Below are 23,874 nucleotides of genomic sequence, written 5' to 3' on the forward strand. Positions count from 1 at the left end.
ATATGACGTAATGAGGGACAATATGACGTAATGAGGGACAAATGATGTACATTTTCCCTTCATTGTCAATGGCGTTTTTAAAACAAACATTGAACTAAAAACAAACATTAAACCTGTATATAGAACTTGCAGTCAGACAAGTCGACCCACAGAGACCAACTTTCATCCCCCAAAGATCATGACATGACATGAGGGCTAATCGTAGATAACCCTTTAATCTACAGTATTTCTTGTAAACAGTAATTGAAAGGCGATTTAACGGTTCAGGACAGACAGATTAGAGAGTTGTTGACAGATTAAAAGGTGGCACAGGAAGCATCTATTCATGTTTTGATTGATATCCTAGTCCTGGTTTTGGTTCAAAAGTAGGCTACATATTGAGTTGAATGGGGCCAGGTGCTCTATAGAAAACCAACGTTCTTTCATTAGCAGTTGTATTCTTTAACTGTAGTACTTATGCCACTATTTAGTGATTTGGCTCTAACAACAGACGTGTGATATATTTGTCATGAATAGTTTGTTCTCAGTGATGATCCTGAAGTTTTCACCTGTCCGTGCAACATCACAATATGTTTTTTTTATCAACAGACATTAAATCTACTCAACAACGCCCCAATGAAAACTGCTGTGTATAATTTCCCCAATGAAAACATGTATTCAGTATTGGCTACAGTAAATTAAAGATTATACCACTTGAGCTGTTTTGTGTTGAATACAAGGTAATAAAGTAAGAGATTAAATAAAATGCAAGCTTCAACATGTTAATGATCCTGAAAGATCAAGGGTACAAATTATAATAAAAGATGGATACTTTACTTTCTTATCAACAAAGTTTGTAGATTAGGCCTCACCCTGAAACCTGTTATTGTATTAGAAACAGCACTCAACCTAAAACTCCAAAAGTTCAGGGAGCCTATGGCATATTTCATGTCAAAATTTGGGAGCATAAATTTGAAATAAATACATGCTTGCCTAATGGTCCATGGGATACCAACAGCCTGGGCCTGCTAACACAGGAAAATGAAAGCAGTTTTTTGTGTTAGTAATTTCCTCAGATGAGTCTCTAATGAGTCCCCTGGTTTTTAATGAATAAAATAACTGTAATTCTGTCCATTAGATAGGTAGAGTATGCAAATACAATATACAATATAACTCCTTCAATTGGGGATAATTGCAATTGTGTCTAGTTGAGACATTCCCCCTGAGCAATGAGCATGCATGCACTATATTAGCTCAATGGTAAGATTTCAGCACTTGCACAGCTGATTGGGGTTCAAATCCAGGGTAGAACAGGAAACACACACACACACACACACACACACACACACACACACACACACACACACACACACACACACACACACACACCCCTACATATTTTACTCAATTTGAAAAGTTAAAAGCTTGTGTTAGTTAATTTATTATATTTCTATTTAAGGAAAATGCAACTTCTCTGACATTAGTGCATGGGTATACATTTTAAATAAGAAGCTATTAATGACTTAAATAAGGATATATTGTACCTTGGCAAAATATGTCGGTACTTTTTTAGATTCACATGGATGGTAGCCTACTTCTCCAACTGCACTGCAAAGTAGCCAATATTTCTCTCTCTCTCTCCCCCACGATTGTGTAACCAATTAAAAAACATGGCACAACAAAGTGTGTCAATTGGCTTAAGCATGAAGACCAGCAGGCATAGCTCGCCAAAAGTGTCACATTATTTTGCCCCAATTAATATTTGCCGTGACATGAAGTTTGGCATGACGAGCCGACCCATAAAGATTATTATTGGCTCCCACGCACACCCAGTGTGAGTGTGACACACCTGTGTGCAAGATCAGCATCACTAGTAGTACACGTCGGCCTCTCAGCCGCGCCCACTCTCGTTCAGGAATATAAATTCTACGACCTTGGGCTAGGTACTTCACTAAACTCATTACTCATATACCATTCGTAGGTTTGACAGGTTTTTTAACGGTCGGTTTAAGGCTATTCAACGCAGCACCATGAGTACCAGGTCATATCGCTCCAATATTTCACAATCTGCTATGCCCGTGTCCTTCTCACCTGTGGGCTACTCCAGAGCCGGTTCATTGAGGTCGCAAAGTGTCCACGGTGGAGCGGGGGGACGAAATGTACGCGTGTCTTACTCCACGTTGGCGAGGACCAACAACAGCAGCTTTGACCTGGCCGGTGCATTGTCCGCAGGGGACAATGGTGTCGGGATCAACGAGAAGGCCACGATGCAGAACCTCAACGACCGCCTGGCCAGCTACCTGCAGAAGGTGCGCACTCTGGAGACCGCTAATGCCCAGCTGGAGCGTCAGATCCGTGAGTGGTACGAGAACCAGGCACCTGCTGTCAGGGACTACAGCAAGTATGAGGCGATCATCGCGGACCTGCAGAAAAAGGTGAGAGAGATCCTCGTAGCATAGTGTAGACCAGGGGTTCCCAAACACTGGGTCGTGACCCATTTCTGGGTCGCGGACACATTTGGTTTTTCATTATTGTTTAAATATATATATTTTTTCCAATAATAAAAATAAATCACAGTATCACACCCGTGTGAAGTGAGGGGCGCTAATATATTAAAGTCTTAATTACTCATGTTGATTAGGTGATGTAATGGTGATGTAAAACAAACGGTGCCAACACAAATATTAAACGCCATTAACAATAAAGAGACCATGACGTAATGAGGGACAATATGACATACATTTTCCCTTCATTGTCAATGGCGTTTTTAAAACAAACATTGAACTAAGAACAAATTAACAGAGGGGCTAGCGCCCCTAAAAAAATGTGAATTAAAAACAAAATCAAATGTAATTTCAAATAAGAAATCAAAGAAAAATCTAAGAAATTCCATAAATTTGAAAATAAATGTTTTAGAAATAGGCCTAGTGAAAATAGCCGATCAGCCCAAAGTTAGCTGTGAGCTTGTAGATCTGCTATTTGTATGTAAAATGCTTTTCGTTTCATATATAATATATAATCTGTAGGCCTATAATCACTTAGGCCTACAGATTATATTAAATGAACCCACTTTTTCAAGCCAAGCAGCAGCATACTGTAAGCTGTATAGCCAATATTGTTGTTGTAGTTCTTTCTTTTTTCTTAGAAATATCAAATCGTTTGTTGCACTATAGGTACATATAGGTTAGTGTGTTTTCAGTCTTGGAAAATAACCTAATTATAGGGTTTGCAAGTTGCAACTGCCCTTTGTTCCCCTAGCCTTAATATTTGTAGGTTTGTCACTTTGTAATTCTTTGCTGTAGGTAGTCTTATTAATGCAAGTCAAGTCATGCAAATGTATAGAAGCATAATTTATTGTCAATTAATCACTGTCTTTTAACTCAAGATCAACAGTGCTACATTGGAAAATTCTACCATCATGCTACAGATTGACAATTCCAAATTGGCAGCAGAAGATTTTAAACTCAAGTAAGTGGAAAGACTTACTCCTGATAGACTGATAGACTGCGCTCTGCGCTCACGCACGCACGCACGCACGCACGCACGCACGCACGCACGCACGCACGCACGCACGCACACACACACACACACTTCAGTAAGATTCCACAATTAACTTGCAATAAAAAGGTAACGCCTTTTCATTGGAATCCTAAATCATAATTCATTGGATTTTTGTCACAGAAGCATAACGGTCAGTTGAGAATTGAAACTGGTGGAACTGGTTTTCTGTGCAGGTTCCAGCTTATTTTATTATTGGTTACAACATCGCTTCAGGAAGGAAACAGGTATCAGGGTAACAGGGTATCGCCCCTATTCCATGTCGCCCCCGCTTTTTTCCGCCGACCTCACGCCGCCCACTCGGTGCGGTGGTTCTTGCATAGTTAGGCATAGTTTTACTGGGGTTAAGTTTAGGAATAGGGTTAGGTTTAGGCATAGTTTTACTGAGGTTAAGGTTAGGAATAAGGTTAGTTTTAACCGTTTAAGCATAATTTACTTAGATTACTTTAGGAATACCAGGCCACGCAGTTCCGCCGGCTGTACGCCCGAGGCGAGTTGGTAAAGGGGCGAGTTGTTTGGTATTATTCTCAGGAAGGACAGTAACATGAACCTTTGTGTTCCTTTCTCCATGGCAGGTTTGAGAATGAGTCTGCAATGTGCATGTCTGTGGAGACAGACATCGCTGGACTGCGTAAGCTGCTGGATGAGCTGACCATGGTCCGGTCAGACCTGGAGATGCAGGTTGAGGGCTACAAGGAGGAGCTGGTGTACCTCAAGAAGAACCATGAAGAGGTGAGTTTCAACAATCTTTCCAAATCAGCATGAACCTATTCTGGTTTTCAAAATTCTCAACTACACAGGAAAATGAGTTTGACATGATGAAGAGCCCAGGCTCAAAATGTTGTTAAAATATAGGCTATTAAGAGTATTCGGGTTGTCTTCTTTTTTCTCTGCATGAAAATGCACCATGCATAGTATTTTTTAATTCCTAGGTTGAGGTTTTAGCAATTAAAGTCAATAGAAAGTAAGGTACGGTAATTGTTTACATAGCATTACAGTAAATACTTTCACAAGTATTGTGTGAAGCATATCTTATACTAACAGTGATCTGTTTGCAGAACCTGTTTGAATTGTTTGTCATGCCTTTAATTTGTGTATCTCAAAAGTTGTCAGCATTGTGTCCCTCAAACCTTGTCATCATGTACAGTAGGCCTAATACAATCCCACATATAAAAAGAAAGCATGCACACTAAGGCCAGGATATTTCTGTATCTGTCTCTCTGTGTCCCTTCTATGCTCATTGGGATTGGAGTTCTGTGTTCTTTTTTTAGATATTTTGTTGTGGCTTTCGCCTTTATTTTATATTTTTTAGAGAGATAGACAGTAGGCTGACAGGAAATGGGGAGATAGATGGGGGGGAGTGACATGCAGTAAAGGCCGTCGGGATCGGGAGTCGAACCCGCGGCACACTGCCAGACTGGATTACCAGCCAGGGTGCCCAGACGGCTACACCAGCCGCCCGGGCCGTTCTGTGTTAGGCATGCCCAAATATGGAGTCCAGACCAGTCTATGATGTCAATATCAATCATATTGATCTGCCGATCCAAACATCTTCCCACTTGGCAATACGCAGGGAGAGTTTGAAGTCATTCTATCCCATACGGGCATGCCCACATGGGCATATCGGTCGGATCGGCGGTTCTGGACAACTGGCAATCCGACCAATTCGATTCCAGGCACCGCGCTCCCTCGGGCCGATGCGTGCGCCACGTTTGACTTTCCTAAAAAGGATCAGGAAAAAATATGAATATCCCACCTACAGTAGGTCCAATTACCATATCACAAAAAATTGATTACCGTATCATAATCATCATACAAGACTTTATAATTAAAGTAATTTGTCCCAAAGACAAGATTATTAACAAGTAATCACATAAAAAAGTCAGACTCCATTCATCAAGATCTCGACTGTCCAGTGAAAGCCATCATGAAAGCATTTATTACTCACAAGTTGCTGTTTAAACTGTCTTATTTACATAATATTCAAGTAAGTACTTTCCCACATATCAGTGATGTCTTACATACCGGTATACAAACAGATCACACAGAACCTGTTTTGAATTGTCCCAAAGCTACAATTAACATAAATGGTCACGCAAAACATTATGTCTCTCTTCAACCTCTCCCAACGTCCACTGAAAGCCAAATGCTTTGGTGGGGGAAAAAAAAGATTTTACTGTGCAAACTGTACATTTACTGCTGTGCAGTTTGCACAGTAAAATCTTTTTTTCTCACCAACTGTGCTGTGGGGGGGAAACTGTACAGTTTGCACAGAGGTAAATCCTTTTTTGGAGCTGAAGCTGTTGCAAACTTTTTCTTTCTGAAGCTTCACCACTCTGTGTCCTGTAGGATCTTGCTGCCATGCGTGGCAAAATGAGTTCCAGCTCTGTGAACGTGGAGATGGATTCAGCTCCCCAGCAGGACCTGAACCAGGTTATGGAAGAGATCAGAGCTCAGTATGAGGGCATCGTTGACAAGAACCGCCTTGAAATGGAGTCCTGGTACAAGGGACAGGTACAAGATATTGGTGTTCACTTTGTTCCGTGGTTAGACCAACTATTAATTTCAAAACAGCTTTTATACAAAAAGACAGGAAACTTGATAATTTGTTCCTAATCCTAATCATGTCATTCTTGCAGTTCGATGAGCTGAACAAGGAGGTGGCATACACATCAGATAGCCTCCAGTCTTCAAAAAGCGAGATCAGCGAGCTCAAGAGGACCCTCCAGGGAATGCAAATTGAGTTGCAGTCCCAACACAGTCTGGTAAGACTGACAACACATATGCACACGTGGTGCACGCGCGCACTCACGCATGCACGCACAGCACCACAACAGACATGACAGCCAACACAGACAAACGTCTAACGTCTTGACATAAATAAATCAACAGTAAAATGTAAACAAATTAGTAATCACCTGTTAGATACTCATGCCTACCCCATGAGTTATGCTTCACCACTCAGGTTTTGTGCTCGAACGTGAGGTGAGTTAGAATCAAGGAAAGTCAGTGATAGGAAGACGAGTTAGAATTGAGCCAGCCAAGTGCATTGTACTCTCTGATATCTCCTTTTCAGTCTTACCCACTTGCTCTGTCTTTTCTTGTCATGTAGAAAGCAGCCCTTGAAAGCCAGCTGGGAGAGACAGAGAGCCGATATCAGCTCCAACTGAACCATCTGCAGGCCATGGTCAATAGCCTGGAGGCTGACCTCGGACAGGTCAAGACGGACATTAACAGGCAGTCTTCTGAGTACCAGAGGCTGCTGGATATCAAGACCAGGTTGGAAATGGAGATTGCCGAGTACAGGAGACTGCTGGACGGAGAGGATGTGCAGTAAGGAAATCCACTTAAGCCCTATGTATACTTCGTCATACAACGAAAAGCGATCTACAGGATCACAACGTGCCACACCACGACAAACTCAAAATAGGGACGCCATGTTGAAAGTTGTTATAAGAACTCTATACTGAAAGATTCTGAGCGTTCATTTTTTACACTCTGAGTTACACTGACACTCTCAGAGTTGAATTAAAACTCAGGATTTTGCAGTGTACTGTACGTATTGCAAATCCGCAAGTCAATACAATTAGTAGTTTCATGCAAGGTGTCTAAGAGGAATCAATTATTTATTTATTTAATACAAGCAGGACAACTAGTAATAATGTTAACAAAGAATGCTAGGTATTGTGTCTGAATATTTTGATTGTTGTCATTCGAATGGAAACTGAAATTATGTTTTTTCTCCTTTATCAGGAGAAGTGTTGTAAAGACTGTCGAGTTCCAGCAGGTCAAGCAGGTCAAGCAGGTCAAGGAAGTCGTAGAGGTCAAGGAGGTCGTAGAAGTCAAGGAGGTCGTAGAGGTCAAGGTGGTTAAACGTAAGTTACACTTGTGCTTTAAACTTCCATACTGTAGGTACAAGCTTTGTTGCAAATATTACTTAAAATTATATATATATATATATATATATATATATATATATATATATATATATATATATATACATTGGTGGTCAGAAATGTTATATTGGTGGTCAGAGATGGTTCAATGGTGGTCACAGCTGAGAGTCACTTTTATACACTTGATGGCCTCTCATTGTTTCACTACAGTCTAAAAGAGGAATGGAAAGCTCTCCCTCCTTTTAAAGCCGCACTATGCAAGATTACTAAGTTAAAATGCAAATGTTTTATCAATCTTTTATCAATATTTGAATCTAAATCAGGTAAAGGGAATGAAATCATACAAGATCAGATTAGCCCTCCAATGATTCTTCACTGGCACTATTATGAAAATAGTTACCTAATTCTGCCACTTCGGGTCGCTAATTACGTAGAGGGTGAAGTGCAGCGCTCTTCATACATTAATGTTCAATATTGGCTCAATTGTTTTCCTTTTCCTCCCAGCTGTTGTGCAAAAGAGAACACGGACAGTGATCGAGGAGATCGTGGATGGAAAGGTGGTGTCTTGTACGGTGGATGAGGATTTAGAGGATATCAATAATTAGTGGTAGAAACGTGATGTCCTGCACAATGCATGGATTGAGGGTGAATGTCATCAAGAAGTAGCTCCATACTGGATCTCATCATGTCTGGGCCCAATTGTAGATGAACCATGCACCCGAGACTTTATTACTTTGAACTACTCAACTGAGTGCTTGCTTCTTGCTTCTCCTACCTTTTTGTAGGTGTCAATCGAAATACATTGATAATTTAATAAAAGCCTTTGTTAAGGAACTTCCTTCATTAATAAAATATACTATTGGTATATGGGCTAAATAATTCAATTTTTTCTAACTATGGATGTGGAACGTCCCGTAGGCCTACATCGATATTGACCACCAGGATGCTGTGTTGACACTGTGAAATGCTTCCTTTCAGTAGGGGACTCTACCCTCTGTGTTCCTGTTACAACTGACTGATTGGATTGCATGATAAAATGACAAATTATGCATGTTTGTATTTGGGACTTAACTTTTGAACCATGTGCTAAATATTACAATATTTCCAATCTTTTTTTCTCTCCATTTTCTCTCTTGGTACATATATTATTTATTGTTTTCTTTTGGTAATGGAACCCAATTATTGGAATTGGACAAAGTTAAACATTTTAATAACGCAATGAAATGTACAAACCTCCACCAATTCTTAGAATTCTAATATAGGCTTCTGTGTTGGGCAATTTCAACAGCTACACCACATGTAGTAGAGAAGGTGTCTTGTTTTGTTGATAGAGCCTACAAACCTGATATTGCTGCTTGGGCACATAATAGAGCACTGGTTACCAAATCTTTTAGCTCGAGACCCAAAAGAGAAATTGTTTGCCTACCCGAGAGCGATGTACGGTGTGACTCGTAAGCTTGTATAGCTTTTTTTCAATTTGTTGTTAATTTAAAAAAATCGAGCTTTATGTTGTATTTAATTGTTATAGTCATTACTATATTTTTCTCTTTTTTTTTGTCAACGGTGGTTGGTGCTGGGGTTTGGGGGTAGGATTTTTAAAAATGAGGCAAGGGGCAAGCCACTGATTGTAGTTGGCAAAGAATTTGAATTATGTTTTTGTGCATTTTTTTTGTATGCCTGTACCTGTGCCTTTCATCTAAAAATGAAATAAAAAGTATTAAAAAAACAAAACAAAAAAACACTCCGGTCTGCACTGTAGAACAGTTTTTCCTAATAACCTGTAGATGGCAGTATATTCAAAATTATAAATTGTCACACTTTCCTGAGCCCTTGGATTTTATGGTGATGCTCAATTTCTAATCATTTTTGCTCGGATTACCTCATGGGCCATGAATATAACAATTAAGAGCAAGTAATAGATTTTTTAAGGGACCCTACATTGCGATCTTCAGTAGCATGCATTAACGTCTTTGGGCTAATAATAATAATAATAATTAGGTTATTATAGTATTATATATTTAAGTAATATAGGCTAATTATTATGTATAAAGCTGTAGCCTAATCATTTCAATGTATAGACCATTCTAAATAATTAGACCATTGGCCCAGCCTACATGCATTGTCTCACCTAGGTGGTTTTCATAATTGTCATAAAACATGACATTTCCCATTTACTTCACAACGTATGGCTATACACACATGCAGCATAATACATTACACAACATACACAATTGTTCCAATAACTAAACGATGTCAAACAATGACAATAACCTATGGCTTCACAATGAAAATGAGTAAGCCTAATTCAAGTTTTGAATGCATTATCGTTTGCCTGTTGCCATAATATAAAGACCAATGACCAGTTGATATCAGTAGTAAATCACGAAGAGAACATTTCAATTGGAAACAGGTCTAGTGTGTGTGTGTAATAAAGCTGCATATAGCACATGCATCTGCAGACACCACACTGCTGCTGCTGTATCGCTTTTTTCATTCTGGCTGGTAGCCATACATGGTAGCTCGTAGTCGTGTCACGACTTAAATGATGACAAAATTCTGCACCATGCACGGGAAACCATGACGTCAACACAGCACAGTCACCACCTCGGTGACGTATGGATTTGATAGTAGGTAGGTTATTGCCATCTGCTGGATGGTCTCAGTCACTAGCCTGACATTACGTCATTGGTAGGAAACGGTGTCAGCAGCACTGGATCGGCATAGGCTGTGTGTGTGTGTGTGTGTGTGTGTGTGTGTGTGTGTGTGTGTCTGTCTGTCTGTCTGTCTGTCTGTCTGTCTGTCTGTCTGTCTGTCTGTCTGTCTGTCTGTCTGTCTGTCTGTCTGTCTGTCTGTCTGTCTGTCTGTCTGTGTGTGTGTGTGTGTGTGTGTGTGTGTGTGTGTGTGTGTGTGTGTGTGTGTGTGTGTGTGTGTGTGTGTGTGTGTGTGTGTGTGTGTGTGTGTGTCAGGATAGGTTAAAGTTCGGTTGGTAATATGTGACGCTGTCCATGGTGCTGAATCCAATTAATTTCTCCCACGAGTCACGACACTTACGATAAACCGTGCATCATCCATCCAATAAAACGTCTGGGTTTCCGAGGCTATCCATCCAACTACACAGTTTAACTCTGATTCTGATAAAGTGTCAGTTAAGCTATAGCCTACGTATAGCCTACTGAGGATTTTAGTGTCCACCTCCAAAGTTTTCTCATTTGAGTAAAAAATAAGCAAACTCAGCAAAAGAGGGGGGAAAAACTCTCTCCACAGAAGTTACTAAATAATGACGCAATGAATGAAAGTGTGGAGAGAAGGAGAGGAAGTTGTCCAAAAGACAGAAGAGTGTGCCGCTGTCCATGGTGCTGAATTTAATTAATTTCTCCGACGAGCAGTGGTGTAAACTTTAAGTATAAGTATACATTTACTATACTGTACTTAAGTACAATTTTGGTATATTTACTCTGACTCTCTCTCTACTTTTTTTAATTCCGAACTTGTACTTTTACATTGCAGTATACACCGCAATGTATACATTGCAGTATACACTGCAATGTAGTTGCAGTGTACACTGCAATGTATAGGCTACTTTTCCCCATGCACCACTGCCCACGAGTCACGACATGAACGACAAACCGTGCACCCACCCACATATAGTCTACACAACAGATTAATAGCGTTATTTTAACACTGAGAGTGTTAGGCTACAAACTGATGATGTTTATTTGAAAGATAATAAAAAAATATATACATTTTAGATCGTGCAGCATGCCATAAAACATTCCTTAATTGATGTTACAGTATATGTTTTCCAAGCTATACTCATCATACAATCAATACAGCATCTAATGAAGATTCAGTTTCTCATTCACTTCAACACCATAAAATAATAAATAGGTTATAATTTAGATTAGGCTGTATAGGCTACTCATGAGATGTATGTGCAATAACTAAACGAAACAGCTAAACCAAAACTCTCAATCTGGGGTGAAATGAAATGAGATGTGTGTGCGTGTGCGTGTGCGTGTGCGTGTGTGTGTGTGTGTGTGTGTGTGTGTCACAGACAGAGAAAGAGGGGGGGTTAGGAGGATAACTATATAAAAAAGCGCTGAAAGCACATTGGCAGGAGAGGCCCCTTTTTTCATTTGCGTCTCCATTAAAGGAAGGAAGATGTTAACTGTTTTATCTCTCAGTCTCAACTCTCAGAGAGAGCGGTAGCAAGTAGTGCATTAACAGAGAGAGAGAGAGAGAGAGAGAGAGAGCGAGAGAGCGAGAGAGAGCGAGAGAGAGGGCGGGCTCCGCCTATAGCGCCCAACATCAAGCTCGAGTCCAGCGGCGGCATCATCCAAGTAATCCAGGGGTCTCTCTGCCTAGCCTGCTACATGCCAGCTCCTGGAGTGGACATGGGTTCCCCGTAAACCGGCGGTGGAGGGGAGCGGCGGGCAGGCGGGGGGTGGGGGGAACGCCAAGAGTGGTGGTAAAAAGCCGAGGACAAACAAAAGCACAACCGTGGGTGCCTGGAGCCATGAGCGGTTTGCACTATTCACCAGAACTGCAGCAGCTGCTGTTCTTCCCGTGGACTATGTCGTGAGGTGTGGCTCCCAACGCTCGGGATTCTGTCAGTCGAAACGACACGCCAAGGAGGGGTGGTGGTGGTGGAAAACATGTCCGCCTCAGTGGGGCCCCAAGGCGGCCCTCGCCCACCCACCGTGCCGCCAAACATGCCGGACACGCCGGACCTCAGCCACCTCACGGAGGAGGAGAGGGAGATCATCATGGCAGTGATGGTTCGGCAAAAAGAGGAAGAGGAGAAAGAAGATGCCATGTTAAAGTAAGGACAGCAATTCGTTTGTGTGAGCTTGAAACGCGTAAAGCATTTACCCCATTCAAGAGAAAGGCATCCCTGGACAATGACAGAGAGCGATTTGAATTGAACATACCGGTACCAACATTACAGCCTACCTGTCGTCTGTCGTTCTGGTGGTCATCATCATATCATACACACCTATTCCCCACCACAGCTGTTACAATTCACAGCTATTGTGCTGCATGTGTGCATGTTGTCATTATTGTTGTAAAACTGCCGCGGTTGCAATGCCAGTGCAGATTAAACCTTCGAATAATTTAACCCAAGAGACGCGAAGACCGTCGTGTGGTTCGAAAATATCCACCTGGTCATATCATATGATATAGTAGCCTAAAAGCAACCAGCTAGGCCTGTTTATTCGTATAGGCCCACATATTGTAGCAGGTGTACACATGTTCATTCACAAGCACGTATGATGATACATTAAAATAATAGCCCATACTGTGACAGCCCTTCTGAAGGGTGCACCGTGCAGGCTGCCAGCCGAGTGTTACGCGTGTAGGCAGCGCGGCCGCGGACACAGCTCGGCTGTGGTGATGGGGTGTGACAGTGGGGGGGTGCTGGGGATGAATCATACCTCTCTATCCTCCACCCGTTTTAGTGAATGGGGAAAGTAGGCTGTGCCATCTTCAGTTTCACATGTCGGTCGGTATCCATATTAGCTGATATTTTCTCAGTAACGTAGCCCATTTACGCACATGTAGATATCAGGCTAAAAGTGGGTTCGTCAACAACGCAAGACGAAAGGTTTTACACGGGGAAGATATGTGAACCTTTTATGAGGGAACAATCATCGTGACATTGTAGCGTGCGTTAATGATGCTCGTGGATCGAGTGGCACAAACCATTTGATACACTCGCTGTCTCGCTCGCCTCGACGGACGGTTCGTGAGACCGTCATTTCTCCAACCCACGGCATGAGTGAACGGGGTGTGGTTGAGAATCTCATCATAAGATACTGATACTGTAGCGCGAGTATTTGTAAGGCTTGACTGAAATTTCGAGCCAGTGTCATACTCAAACCCTATAGTCCATTCGTTCATGCACTTGAAGCAGCTGTTGTGTGCTATAGTGTGTCTGTCATCCCCGTGGTCGTCTCTGTCTCTCGTGAGGGGAGGGTTACATTGTAGGATTTTGTCTCGGGGGATCTCCACCTGTCAGTTTCCGACAGCGACCATCGGACCTCAATAATGCCTGTAAGGATTCCGCTATTATAGGCCCTAAAAACGTTTCAAAAAGCTAGACCTACTATAATGCTGTTAAAAAGGTGGGTCAATGTTTTTTAGATTTATTCTGGATACGAAATAATGTGACAGACATAGCCAATCATTAGCCTACCACTTGATACAATTGCAATTTTCATTTCCTGATTGGAGAATTGGAAAAGCAGGTGGCTGTCTGTCTTTCTTGATATGAGAGGAAGGAAGTGATGTATTTAATGTTCCATGAGGACCTCCGCTGCTCAGGTTCAGTCAATAATGGCCTCATCATCTGGATCATTGATGGGATCCATACTCAGCCAGTGAGCGGCGCGCACACACTGACCACGTGTTGTACTGTACGTAGACCTACGCTATACACACCTTATTCAGTCCGGTTGCTTGTGGACAGTGTACTGTAACATATTGATATGTTGTTGCATGATGTTCTGTGGTGGATATGGCAACACTGAAGTAAGCAGGGGAAGGAGATAGGGAACATTTCAATAGCAGTTTCAGATACTGATAGACTGGGGCAGTATCTGAACTTTGTATGGATGTTTCTGAGTGGCTGTAGGCATGATTCCCACATTATCCTCAGTGCATTGTGGATTGAATCGCAGACTTACTCAGTGATGAAGGCACACAACTAAACTAACTAAACTTTTGCCAGATCCCAACAGAAAAATATTGGTTCTTAAGTTCTATTCTATAATTATTCTGTATAGTCTTAATGTATATTCATTCCTGTTTCAATACTGGAGTCAATGTTTGATGAAGGTCCACATCAGGTGGCCCTTTGTGCTGCACTGTCAGACGACATGAACAAATGAGGCATTATAGGATTAGCACGCTAATACGAGTTAGGAATTAAGTCTCCTGCTCAACAAAAATAATACTATTTGCCCAAAAGTAAAGAATACTAATGAAAACTAATGCCTTGTTTTTTGTTTCTTTGTTTGTTTGTTTGTTTGTTCTTTAAACCCCTCACCTCACATATTGTCTAGGCTTAGATACTATACACCCACAAACTATTATCTAGGGGGGGAAAACACACACATTCAAGTGGGATCTGCACTCATCTGCTCTCATGGGTTCCAATCAAATTACATCAGCCATAGAAATGTTTTACTTTTGTCAGTCTATCATGGCAACATTCACCAGTAAGACTGACCTTTCCCACAAATACATGATAGGCCTATGTTCACTTGTTCAGCCTGTCCTATATCCGCACCAATGTTGGCACATGCACACACTGTTCAGGGGTTTGCCATGAGAATAGTCACACTAGTGGTCACATTGTCATGTACATCTTGTTTACTGTGTTAGGGGTGCCCAGGGGCCATACATTGCCAAGGCGCACTGTTGCTCCAATACACACCACACTTGCCACAGACACTGTTCAGGGGTCTGCCATGGGAATTGTAAAACCAAAAAGCTTAAATTGCACGCAGGGTGCTACAGTAGTGTTACGTCAGTTTTGAGTGCTTAAAATGACCATAACTCATGACAATTGCTCTGCCCAGTGCCATAGGACTAGGTTTGAAATAGGCTAGTAAAATAACCAAAGATAGGTGATTGTAGAAAAGGGTGAAGGCAGAAGCTTAATTTGTTTCCGTAATGAAAAGTAGATATTTGGTGATTTCATCAAGTTTATACAGTAAAAGAATGGCAAAGTTCCAAACTTATATGAATGTACATAACCAAATTATGTTCTAAATCATATATTGTTTTCAACATCTAATGTGCAGTCCAATCTAGTTCTAAGGGCCTGAGACCTGAACAGCTGGTAGTGATGGATGAGAGCTGTATCTCTCACCATCACCCCAATCCCCAGGATGGGAGTGGCCTGTTGTCCTTCCATGAGTGTTGGCTCTGGGCTAATGATTAGCCTGCCAGGCCAGGGGAAGGCAGCACCTGCTTTTCTTTTTGCCGATACGCTATCTGATGTTGCCTAGTACACCAGACACTTATGGACTTTTATCATGACTGTAGACCCCCACTGGCAGTGTACGTAAATTAACTGTCAAGACACTAGGAGGAAATGTGAGGCAGGAGCTTAATCCACTCACCCCAACCTCTTATCATCCACAGAACTTTTGAGGTTTCCAAAATTATAAATATAGACAGATCTTTCAATTATTGATTTGCTACAGTAAGCAGAGGTGTTATAGAGGGGATGGGTGTGCACTGTGCAGCGACAGGACAGAGGAGTACAAGTGGCGGTGGAAGCATTGAGTGGGAGCCAGCCACTTGAGTAAATTAAAAAACAGGATAATATCAGTAAAAGCAAACATTATTAGTGATCAGTCATCAGGAGGAGCCACAGCTGCTTCCATATTTGTTTGCTGACTTCCAAATGCAACTATCCCAACCTCTCTGATCTGTGATAAGTTTTGAGGGTTTAAGATGGGCTTGTTTTTGGGCTGCCCTATGCTGGACATTGAGAACGAGAGGAATCAGAGCCCTGAGAGGAAGTGGAGGAGGGGGACAGGGGAGAGAGTTGGAGGCTTAAGGATTATAATACTGTGGACAGATCACGAGGGTTCCTGTGAGCCCCCCCACCAGGAGGGAGCACATTTACAGCTAATCGCAAAGTTCAGAACTGATCAGGAGTCATGTCTGTAGACCAGACATACATTCACTTCAATGTGACATAAGCTTCTTTGCTGATCACTATATGTCTGTTGTGCCTTTTGACTTTGACTGGATCTGTCTGTCTGTCTGTCTGTCTGTCTGTCTGTCTGTCTGTCTGTCTGTCTGTCTGTCTGTCTGTCTGTCTGTTTGGGGTACAAACACCTGCAATACCGCTGGGTGACCTAAAGTGGCACTGTTGAGCAGCCTAAAGGGCCATTCACACTGCCAGCCAGCGGTGTTGTTGAGCAGCATGCACCGGTCAGTTCACACAGGTGTGCTTTTTTAAGGGGCGCTAGCCCCTCCTATGCCCAGCCTTGTGTGTTTGTGTGTAGCCTACCCCATAGAGATGATTTGATTTGCTGAGGATAAAAAGAGAGGACAGAAAAGTGAGGACACCAATTATGATTGGCCGGAATGTGATGATGTATGATGATAACAGCACCCCTCACTTCACACAAGTGTTATTTTGAGTGGTGTAAACCACTCCTACAACTGGCTTTGTTGAGTGGTGTAAACCACTCCTACAACTGGCTTTGTTAGTGCAGAAAAAATGAGCATGGTTGCTATGTTCACCCTGTTCACCCGGGTGTGATTTCATTACGTCAGACATGATTTTTAAATGGTGTAATTGAGTGGTGTAAACCACTCCTACAACTGGCTTTGTTAGTCTGTGCAGAAAAAATGAGCATGGTTGCTATGTTCACCCTGTTCACCCAGGTGTGATTTAATGACGTCAGACATGATTTCATTACGTCAGACAGGCCTTACACCACTCAGTTCACACAGGTGTGATTTTTGAGTGGTGTAAACCACTCCTACAACTGGCTTTTGTGTGCATAAAAAAATGACCATGGTTGCTATGTTCAAAATAATTTCTGACGTAATTAAATCACACCCGGGTGAACTGGATGACCGTAGCAACCGTGGTCATTTTCTCTGCGCAAAAACAGCCAGTTGTGAAATCACATCCGGGTGTGATACATACATTTATCAAAAATGATAGCTTTTTTTACTTAACATATTTTGTGTGATTTCATTACGTCAGACATTACGTCAGACCACAGCTGATCATGCTATATAAAACCTTACACCACTCAGTTCACACGGGTGTGATTTTTAGTTTACGTGTCTGTCCGTACCAAACAAAATGAGCATGGTTGCTATGGTCACCCAGTTCACACAGGTGTGATTTCAGCTTTGTTAGTTTACGTGTCTGTTCGTACCAAAAAATGAGCATGGTTGCTATGGTCACCCAGTTCACACGGGTGTGATTTCATTACGTCAGACATTACGTCAGACCACAGTTGATCAGTCTATATAAGACCTTACACCACTCAGTTCACACGGGTGTGATTTTTGAGTGGTGTAAACCACTCCTACAACTGGCTTTGTTAGTTTACGTGTCTGTCCGTACCAAAAAAATGAGCATGGTTGCTATGGTCACCCAGTTCACACGGGTGTGATTTCAGCTTTGTTAGTTTACGTGTCTGTTCGTACCAAAAAATGAGCATGGTTGCTATGGTCACCCAGTTCACACGGGTGTGATTTCATTACGTCAGACATTACGTCAGACCACAGTTGATCAGTCTATATAAGACCTTACACCACTCAGTTCACACGGGTGTGATTCTTTTTGTATAAATAGCAGATCTACAAGCTCACAATGCATCACATCGTGACGCATTGTGAGCTTAGTCATTTTTTTGTAATTATTCGTAATTATTGTCTGTTTTTATTGTTGACATTTTTGTGGACCAAAGGAAGTCTAGCGACCACTTTATGAAAGCTAATGATATAAAGATATAAGCCAACACATAACCCAAGTGGTAGTCAGTGTGGTACAGTATAAACAACGGACAACGTAAGGAACAGGCTTTTATAGAAAGCATGATTCTAAGAAATAACTGGGTGACAACAAATATCTTTGGCATGGGCATGGCTTAAGAACTCAGGTTGTGTTATATGTTAAATACATGTAATATATACGTTATTTGTTTTATTTGAATGCCTAAAAAGTATATAGGAATAAGAGACACAGATTAGCCTCAAAGGTACAGGTTGTATGTGTTGCAGTTTGCGTTTGTCTCAGCTTGTTAATAGTTTGTAGTTCTAAAACCAAGAAGTGATTCCCTCGTCATATATTTCCACTGCCTTTTTTCCCCAAAGGATCTTTTTTTGCAGAAAATAAGGTCTGTGGTGGTTGACACAAGCTAGAAAGTATAAATTATTATAAAAAAATTTAACTGCTTGTCAAAAAAGTGGTATTAAGTGGGTTCTTCTAAAACTTTAGTGTGGAGATCTTGTTGAACAAAATATGTAAATAATAAATATCATATATAATTATAATAATAAGCCTTATGCTAATAAGCCTTATTTTCGTCATTGAGCCAAAACCCCATGTAAAGATTATTTTGGAAATCTGTGGTAGCAAGGAATCCATGACTTCCGGGTTGGCCTACAAAAAGACATCATCCCTGTAGCACTCTATAAAGCTCACTGAATTTAATTAAATGTCACACAGACACAGTGTTCATATTATAAGAATATACACACTAGTTCAGTCCCTTCTCTATTCCTTCTCTCTATCTCCTCTCTATCTCCCTCTCCCTCTCCCCTCCCCCTCATCTCTCTTTCTCTCTCTCTCTCTCTCTCTCTCTCTCTCTCTCTCTCTCTCTCTCTCTCTCTCTCTCTCTCTCTCTCTCTCTCTCTCTCTCTCTCTTTCTCTCTCTCTCTCTCTCTCTCTGGCTCTCTTTCAGACAGTCTTTTTTACATGCTGCTTTATTTATTAAATTGCATCAGCTGCAGTGCTGAGGGGATTGTTGACTGACAGACAGGGTCCCTGTCCGAGGTTGACACACACAGCTGGTTTCTGTGACCCCATGACTAGATGTGGAATGAAGCTGGAGGTCAATGCTGACTGCATGCAGAACATCACCCAAGCCACTGACATATAGCTGTTGACAATGTGGCACCTGGGTTAATTTTTTAAACAGTATAATTTCGTATACATTGCTTTACGATGAATAGTGAAAATGGCCCGATCTACTAGTAGATTTTCGACTTTGATGACATGATTCAAGTTAACTGGATAGCATTGCTATCTGGCTTACTCTGTCTATATGCGTGACAATGATATCAGTACTTTTACTGTACTAGAGGTTCCCCCGCTATTCATTCCAATGGAAGTTGCTCAGTGGCGTTTTGAAGCACCTAGAAGACTGTCGGAAGTACCATTATAACTCAATGGCTCGAGTGAGCGGAAGTTGAGAGCGGTCTCAAATTTGAGGTCAGGGTTGACACACGTTACGCACAGGACGTCACTAAATGTCCGTCCACCTCCATGAACATGCTGCAGTTCCAGTTTTGGCCAGTAGGTAGCTTCAACGTTGGACAGCCGTTCTGGGTCCTCTCCCTCCGCTATACTGTATGTATAGTTCTGAGATGAGGTTCCACCACGCTGGGTACCGGCATAGTGCTACACCAGCGAATATTTTCCACGATGCACAATTCTTACCTATTTACGCACATCGTATCCAAAAGGTAAAGGTCGGGCTCCCTGCTCTCAGATGTTTTCTTTTCTAGCGGGCAAGAAAATCTAACCGGGTTGAAACAAGCGTTTAAATCGCTTTTTTAGTCAGCCTGTGCCATGTTTTCCCAATGCAATCTTACGGAAGCAGTGCTGTGCATGTGGATGGGGGCTGACTGGCCACAGGCTGGCTAAATAAGCGGGTGCATGTCGCACTATGCCGGCACCTGGTGCAGTGGGACCTTAGCTCGGAGCTATATAGCGGAGGGAGATGTTCCAAATGGGACAAAAGTGTGCTTTAGGGTTGCCAACAACCGTCCCTTGAAATACTGAATCGTCCCTTATTTGGACATAAAAAGAAGTGTCTCTTGTTGAACTGACCAGGGACACACATTGCTCCTTATTGTTGGGAATCGATCAATGACACACATCTTATAACATCCTGTAATAACTGTACATATTACTGTATACGTGAGATTCTTCTGGACATCTCATATTTTTCCAGGACATACTGTAAGGAAGTCCCTTATTTCATTTCAGGGGTCAGTAGTTGACAACCCTAGCTGTAGCACATGGCGAGTAACATCACACCAACCAGATCAACTCTCTTGAGAAAAAGCAAACGTCTCAAAGTGTCACCTAGTTAAGACAAACAGAAAACGTTCTGAGCTGAGCTAGCTGAGTCTCAACGTTTCTGGGAGGAAAATGCTAATGTTGAATTATGGAGCAGGTCTGAAAATAGCTCATACTTGGAAGCAGTTCCTGAAATATTTAAATATTCAGTTTGCTGGCTGTCGTTGATGTTCTGTATCTTTTTTTAAACGTGTTTCATATTTGCCTGCTGTTAAATTTCGTTAATTAGAAATGCATAATGGTGTGTCTGTGTAACTGCATGGGTATTTGATCACACACAGACACACATACGTGTGCGGCCGACTGTGCGCACAAACACGCATGCACACAAACATGAACTCAGCCTATAAAAGTGTATATTTTGTTATACACTGTAGCCTATAGCATATATGTGATGAATATGCATCAGTACCTTACTGAAAAACAGCCAATGGATCATTTTTTACACCTTCAGTGTTTGAATATCTCAGTGCTAACAGCACATTCCTGTCTCTGAATAGAGAGTGCTAGATTGAATATTCACACTTTTTTCTTTTCTTTGTATTACTGTAAAACAACACTTGGAGGAATTAATGTAACTCCACTTGGAATGGGTTTCTTGGTACATTTTGCTTCAGCCTTTAATTATGACATTACTTTTCTCACCCTCAAGTTGGGCACCAGCCTACTTGGGAACAATGCAAGTTGGAAATGCGGAGCAGCAGTGGCTCAAGGGTAGAGTAGCCGGTAGAATGGCCGGATGGGAAAACCGTGAGGTTCCCAGTTCGAGTTATTGTCGAAGTGTTCCCTAATTGCTCCCGATGTGCAGGTTGGTGCCTTGCATGGTTTCCTCCGCCATCGGTGTATGAATGTGTGCATGTGAAAACTGTGAATGTAATGCACAATCTATGTAAAGCACCTTGGATAAAAGCGCTATATAAATGCACCATTTATGCATGCAAAGTGTACCCCTGGAGAAAATGTATGTACCCTGGTATAAAATGCCATGACACTCCATATGACTGGGCAGTGACTTTCTGGAGATCTGACTGACTTTCTGCTCTGCACATCCCTCCCTCGGGTCCTCTACAATACACACAGATCTCTATTTACGGGCATATCGGTCGGTTCTGCAATTCTGAGCACCCGCCTATCCAACCGACTTGACACCAGGCAGAGCACTCCCTCGGTGCCCGGTCTGGCGCTTCTCGAGATGCGTGAACAATGTTTGTGTTTGTGTGTGTGTGTGTGTGTGTGTGTGTGTGTGTGTGTGTGTGTGTGTGTGTGTGTGTGTGTGTGTGTGTGTGTGTGTGTGTGTGTGCGCGCGCGTTATGATATGGTTAGAAAGAAATGTGTGGGGGAAGGTTATGGCCTTTCACACTCTTACTCCGAGTCAAAGATGGAAGCAGACTGCACATAGAAGGGCGGGACAGGAAGTGAATTGAGGGTCTTAGATAGATACAGTAGAGGGAGAGGGAGGTGTGTGTACAGAGGGGGGGGGGGGGCGTATATGGAAGGGGGGGGGGGGGGGGGGGGGGGATATGAAGAAACCTTGAGTGAACAGTGGTGAGTAACCTCTTTAGTGCTCCCGCTGCTCACCGGCATCAAAGTTTAATGAGGAGGCATTCTGCTTGGGCCGACCAGGATCTCTCTCTCTCTCTCTTTCTCTCTCACACACACACACGCACACGCACACGCACACACACACACACACACACACACACACACACACACACACACACACACACACACACACACACACACACACACACACACACACACACACACACCCCCCTCCTTCACTCTGTCTCTCTCAATCTTTCTCTCTGTCTCTCCCCTCCCTCCCCCCTCCCCTCTGCTGTGTGTGGTCACAATTACTGAGTATATTATTTCACACATGGACAAACATGGGGAGATACGACGTGACTAAAATAACTGCACTTCTATGACACAAGATCCCCACGAGGACAGCAAAGGTGTGCTTGGTTCAATTCTACACACGACATTCAACCATCATTTCATTGTGGGTTTCGCTGTGTGCTCACGTGATTCCACAATGAGTTGAATTAAATGGCAGAGCTTGATCGTGTGTGTATGTCCAGTATGCACACTGAACAGCAGCCCTCACGTGGCCATGGTGGGCCCACTGCACTGTTTAGTGAGAGTAGTGCAGAAGCCATGGTGGGCCCACTGCACTGTTTAGTGAGAGTAGTGCATGGCCATGGTGGGCCCACTGCACTGTTTAGTGAGAGTAGTGCATGGCCATGGTGGGCCCACTGCACTGTTTAGTGAGAGTAGTGCATGGCCATGGTGGGCCCACTGCACTGTTTAGTGAGAGTAGTGCATGGCCATGGTGGGCCCACTGCACTGTTTAGTGAGAGTAGTGCATGGCCATGGTGGGCCCACTGCACTGTTTAGTGAGAGTAGTGCATGGCCATGGTGGGCCCACTGCACTGTTTAGTGAGAGTAGTGCAGAAGCATTCTGCTACTGTTAAACCACATTATTTTGTGGAAAACAAACAAGAAATCAAAGTAAAATTGTTACGTTTGCATCAATTCACATCAGTTTGTCAAACATGCTAAAAATCAGCTTTTTTGCAGATATAGCTCACAGCATGCGAGGCATCAAGCGGCAATTTTTGCAATTTGTCGTACGACGAAGTAGATCTATAGGGGTTAAGTGGTTAAGATAACCATCGCTTTAATTGTCTGTGAGGAAATGAGGGAAGACAGTGAGAGAGAGAGAGAGAGAGAGAGAGAGAGAGAGAGAGAGAGAGAGAGAGAGAGAGAGAGAGAGCGTGCACGTGCCTGTGCGTGCGTGCCTGCTGCCTGTGAGTGTGTGTGAATACATTGTGTGTGTGAGGGCAAGGGGTCCATGCACACCTGTTGAACAAGACTGTCCACCAAAACGGCAATAACATACCAATAACATACTATCTTTAATAGTTTTCTACTAGCAAAGGTTTGTTTCTACATGCAAAGGTTGAAGGTTGGGCAGATAAAGCTTAGTCAAATTTTTTCACTTGTTGAAAATCTGTTATTTTTGGCAAGCAACACTATACTATGTGTGTCATGTCTTATGTATGGGTAAACTTAATCTTCATCTGGTTGTCTGCAAGTGTGAGTCAATTCCACTAGACAGTACTATGACTCAGAATGGATGCCATAATTATATTTAATGTTTATCGTTTTTCTTCTTTCATCCGTATGCACACATCGTTTCCTTTCAAAGTGCCTTAGACTTACAAGAGTTTGATGTTAGGGCAGACCACAGGAAATGAAGAATGGAAAGGAGGAATGGCATCGAGGGCTGGTAATATTGTGGGGATTAGGGGTCGCTCTACAATCACAACACATCCACATACAGACTGATGGCTTATATATACGTCAGCCAGACAGCTGCATGAGGTCAGAGACCTCTGTGCCAGGGCTGTAGTTCGTGTGTTTGAGAGTTGGAAATAGAAAAGGAGTCCATACAGTAAGCGTATGTGTGTGTGTGTGTGTGTGTGTGTGTGCGTGCGTGCGTGCGTGCGTGCGTGCGTGCGTGCGTGCGTGCGTGCGTGCGTGCGTGCGTGCGTGCGTGCGTGCGTGCGTGCGTGCGTGCGTGCA

General features: G+C 42.5%; 2 protein-coding genes across 6 annotated transcripts in view; both read left to right on the forward strand.

Annotated features, from left to right (window-relative positions):
• The first annotated feature begins 1,912 nt into the window (after window positions 1–1,912).
• Window positions 1,913–8,267, forward strand: LOC306921707 (keratin, type I cytoskeletal 19-like). 2 transcript variants are annotated; one of them, XM_079498970.1, is made up of 9 exons: window positions 1,913–2,414; window positions 3,365–3,447; window positions 4,113–4,269; window positions 5,887–6,051; window positions 6,177–6,302; window positions 6,650–6,870; window positions 7,291–7,351; window positions 7,388–7,412; window positions 7,938–8,267. In XM_079498970.1, exons 1-9 carry the CDS (start codon window positions 2,010–2,012, stop codon window positions 8,036–8,038), a joined length of 1,344 nt encoding a protein of 447 aa, XP_079355096.1. In that variant the 5' UTR covers window positions 1,913–2,009; the 3' UTR covers window positions 8,039–8,267. The 2 variants fall into 2 exon arrangements, with proteins under 2 accessions (XP_079355096.1, XP_079355095.1); XM_079498969.1 differs by having other exon boundaries at window positions 7,291–7,412.
• Window positions 8,268–12,088: 3,821 nt separating this feature from the next.
• The window catches only part of LOC306921693 (regulating synaptic membrane exocytosis protein 3-like), a gene marked incomplete at its 5' end in the record, with an annotated part of 88,313 nt that continues 76,527 nt past the window's right edge, over window positions 12,089–23,874 (forward strand). For all 4 annotated transcript variants that reach the window (XM_079498938.1, XM_079498939.1, XM_079498940.1 and 1 more), the window contains one exon: window positions 12,089–12,255. In XM_079498938.1, the coding sequence (XP_079355064.1) occupies window positions 12,089–12,255 (167 nt within the window). The remainder of the gene's footprint in view (window positions 12,256–23,874) is intronic.

The sequence above is a fragment of the Electrona antarctica genome, assembly GCF_951216825.1.
Source record: "Electrona antarctica genome assembly, chromosome: 4".
Classification (NCBI taxonomy): Eukaryota; Metazoa; Chordata; class Actinopteri; order Myctophiformes; family Myctophidae; genus Electrona; species Electrona antarctica.

Bases quoted from the DNA above. Each gene is read 5' to 3' on its own strand.
- LOC306921707 (XM_079498969.1), top strand. From the start codon at position 2,010: ATGAGTACCAGGTCATATCGCTCCAATATTTCACAATCTGCTATGCCC. The intron at 4,270-5,886 runs GTGAGTTTCAAC...TGTGTCCTGTAG, and splicing joins TCAAGAAGAACCATGAAGAG to GATCTTGCTGCCATGCGTGG. The intron at 7,413-7,937 runs GTAAGTTACACT...TTTTCCTCCCAG, and splicing joins AGAGGTCAAGGTGGTTAAAC to CTGTTGTGCAAAAGAGAACA.